This window comes from Vigna radiata, chromosome 1, assembly GCF_000741045.1.
Source record: "Vigna radiata var. radiata cultivar VC1973A chromosome 1, Vradiata_ver6, whole genome shotgun sequence".
NCBI lineage: Eukaryota > Viridiplantae > Streptophyta > Magnoliopsida > Fabales > Fabaceae > Vigna > Vigna radiata.
The window spans coordinates 12,618,271-12,621,308 of record NC_028351.1 but is presented as its reverse complement, the minus strand read 5'-3'; the positions used below and the strand labels follow the sequence as shown (position 1 = coordinate 12,621,308).

The following is a 3,038-nucleotide window of genomic DNA, read 5'->3' as shown; positions in this document are numbered from 1 at the left end:
TTTGGAATTCTTTTGTAATGTTGAATCGCAGACTCCCATTCTTGTACACTTTTTCCAACCAAGTTGGAACCTATTACTTCTAAAGCCAATGGAAGACCAGAAGCATAAGTTACTGCACGTTTCAACACGNCCTCGTAACTTGGATCGACTTTTTCCCTTTTGAAAGCATTCCACATAAGCAATTGAAGAGAATCATTCTTATTCAATTCTTTCACCTCATAAGTTCTTTCAATGTCATGACATTTTAGCACCTGTTCGTCCCGAGTGGTAACGATAACTCTGCTGCCGGGACCAAACCAATCAGATCTTCCAGCAAATGCTTGTAACTGCTTTCTNTTGTCAACATCATCTAGAATCAAGAGAACTTTCTTTCTACGAAGCCTTTGTTGTATCACTGAAATTCCTCTTTGTACACTTGTTAAGTCGATGTCCTTCTCTCCAAGTATTTCATAAAGAAGGAGGGTCTGGAGGTGTTTTAACCCATGTTTATTTGATTCTTCTCTCACATTTTGAAGAAAACATGAACTATCAAAATCATCAGCAATCAAATTATAAACTGCTAGAGAAAGTGTAGTTTTTCCTAACCCACCCATTCCATGAATCCCTATCATGTGGACAACATCATCCGATCCAACATCCAAAAGTTTCTTGACTTGCAGCACCTGTGACAGTAAGCCAACTGGGTAATCCGCAACATGTAAAGGAGCACGATTAATCTCCCTGGAAACCCGTTCAACAATTCTTCCAATAAACTCGTACTGGTATTCATTCCTGTTCCAAAAATTAAAGTTTTAATTAAGTATTGGTATCCATGTCTTGATACGTATACTAATTTTCAATAAAATAAAAAGATCGGTAAGGTGGGTACCCATCTTTGAAGTGATAGCCAGAGAAGTCAGCAACTTGACGCAGAGCCATCTTCCATTTCTGTAACTTGTCCTTCTGCGCTTTGAACTTCTTTTGATGCTTAACCAATGCTTCTTCATAGGTACCTTTCTGATGTCTGACATAAGAAGGATCCACCTTATAAAACACTGGTATAACCAACAGCCCTTTACTCTTCTTGCAGTGAAAGATGGTTGCGAGTTCATCCAAGCAGAAGGAGGAAGAAGCATAGTTGTGAGAGAGCAAAACGATGGCGATCCTAGACTCTTCAATTGCTTTGAGAAGTGCTGGTGTGATTTCGTCTCCGCTTTGAAGTTTGTCATCATCGATGAAAGTGTGAACTCCCCTGTCACAGAGAGCTTTATAGAGATTACCAGTGAAACCATAACGCGTGTCTTCCCCTCTAAAGCTGAGGAACACATCGTACGTGAATCTAGGGAAACTTGGAGTTGCCATTAGAACAAATTGTTAGCGTGTTGGGACTGTAAATGGAATCAAACTTTGAATAAACATGAAATGAAATTCCAAGATTGAAATGTAAGGTAATGCAGCCAAGCAGTAATTAGCGTACGGTCCTGTTGTATGTTAAAGCGCGTGAAAATTTTGGAAAATATCTTTGTTTGGGTCTTTCTGATCTGCCTCCAGTCAATTGTGAATGTTTTTTAGTTTTTCTCAATTTCAATATTTCTTCTCTTTGGTCATCTAAAAGCTGATTATATGGACGACGGTTAGATTCTCAAAATTCAAGACGGTTAGATTCTCAAAATTCTGCAAAGAAAACTAGGTAAAAGAAAATGAACAAACTTATTCACTCTTTTTAGTCTCACTCTCCCCCCGTATTGTATGTTAGAATTTGAATTATATTTTTGGATAACTATAATCTTCTATACATCCATGTCTTTTTTGGTGACTTTTGCTGTTCAATTTGTCTATCCATGTCCTCAAGTCATGTGCATTTCAACTGTTTCAATTAACACCCCAATATAATGTTTCATGCATTCAATATAAAAAGCACATAGCATAATCTCAACCTCTGTCAATTTATATCCTTTGAAGTAAAACTTAATGTTAAGAAAAACACTCTTCTCTTCTTCCACCAAGGCCTCATAACTTATTTTAAATTTTCCTAAGATTTGATTTATAGGAGTTCTTTTAAATTGATTGATAGCAGATCTCTATTGTTCCACACTTTTTGCAAACAGATTGGAACCAATTACTTCCAAAGCCAATGGAAGGCCCAGAAGCATACATTAGTGCAGGTTTGCATCCATTATTTTAGAGATTATATTTCAGTTATTTAATCGAAATATATTCAAAACAGATAAAAAAATATATATCTATAAGCTTTGCTTCATAACTAAAGCCTAAAAAATATATAACTATAGGATTCAGTATTTTATGTTCCGGTTCTTCTTTTAAATAAGAATCGAAATTTAATCCTATATTTTTTAAAAAAAATTCAATTTCTTTTCATCTCTGCATATTTTTCATTGTAGAACCACCGTGCTCTTCATCAACAATTAGAGTCATCATTACCTTTTTCACTTCCACACTAAACAAAAGAGATTAAAAAAATATTTATATTAGGAAAAACAAATTATGAAACAAAAAGAAAATGCAAGATGAAAGAACGAACCTCTAGTTGATTTTGAAATGGGAAGAAAAGGGATGTTCGTAATGAGTACGTGGCGATACACTTCACATTGGCTACGAGGAAGAGAAAGAAATGAAGTAAAGGAGTAACAACGAAAGTGGCAGCGTGGTTTGCGGTTGGCGACGAGGAAGAGAGAAAATTGGCTCTTGCAGTGGAGATCTAAAGTTTTGAAATTATTTGAAAAATTATAGGCCTCAGTTCTTTAAAAAACCAATTCATATACCAGTATATTGGTATCGTAGGGGTTAATTTTTAAAAGAGTTTAGCGCAGCGGATTAAAACACAGAGAGCGTAGAGCGTAATAAGTCACAATTGAAACAAATTTAGCCTTTTTATAAAAAACAATTTTCTTTCAGAAAATTTACCAAGCAGATAACGTGCGTTAAAATAAAATGAGTGTAGGGCAAAAGAAAAACACACAAGGATTTTTATACTGGTTCGATTCAACAGAATCTACGTCCAGTCGTTAATCACTACAAAGAGTAATTAACAGTTCCAC

At 35.4% G+C, this 3,038-nt stretch overlaps 1 protein-coding gene across 2 annotated transcripts in view; it reads right to left on the bottom strand.

Annotated features, from left to right (window-relative positions):
• The window catches only part of LOC106757664 (TMV resistance protein N-like), a 13,293-nt gene extending 11,720 nt beyond the window's left edge, over positions 1-1,573 (bottom strand). For both annotated transcript variants that reach the window (XM_022785060.1, XM_022785063.1), the window contains exon 1: positions 869-1,573. In XM_022785060.1, coding sequence (XP_022640781.1) covers positions 869-1,341 — 473 coding nt within the window. In that variant the 5' untranslated portion in view covers positions 1,342-1,573. The remainder of the gene's footprint in view (positions 1-868) is intronic.
• Positions 1,574-3,038: the final 1,465 nt, after the last annotated feature.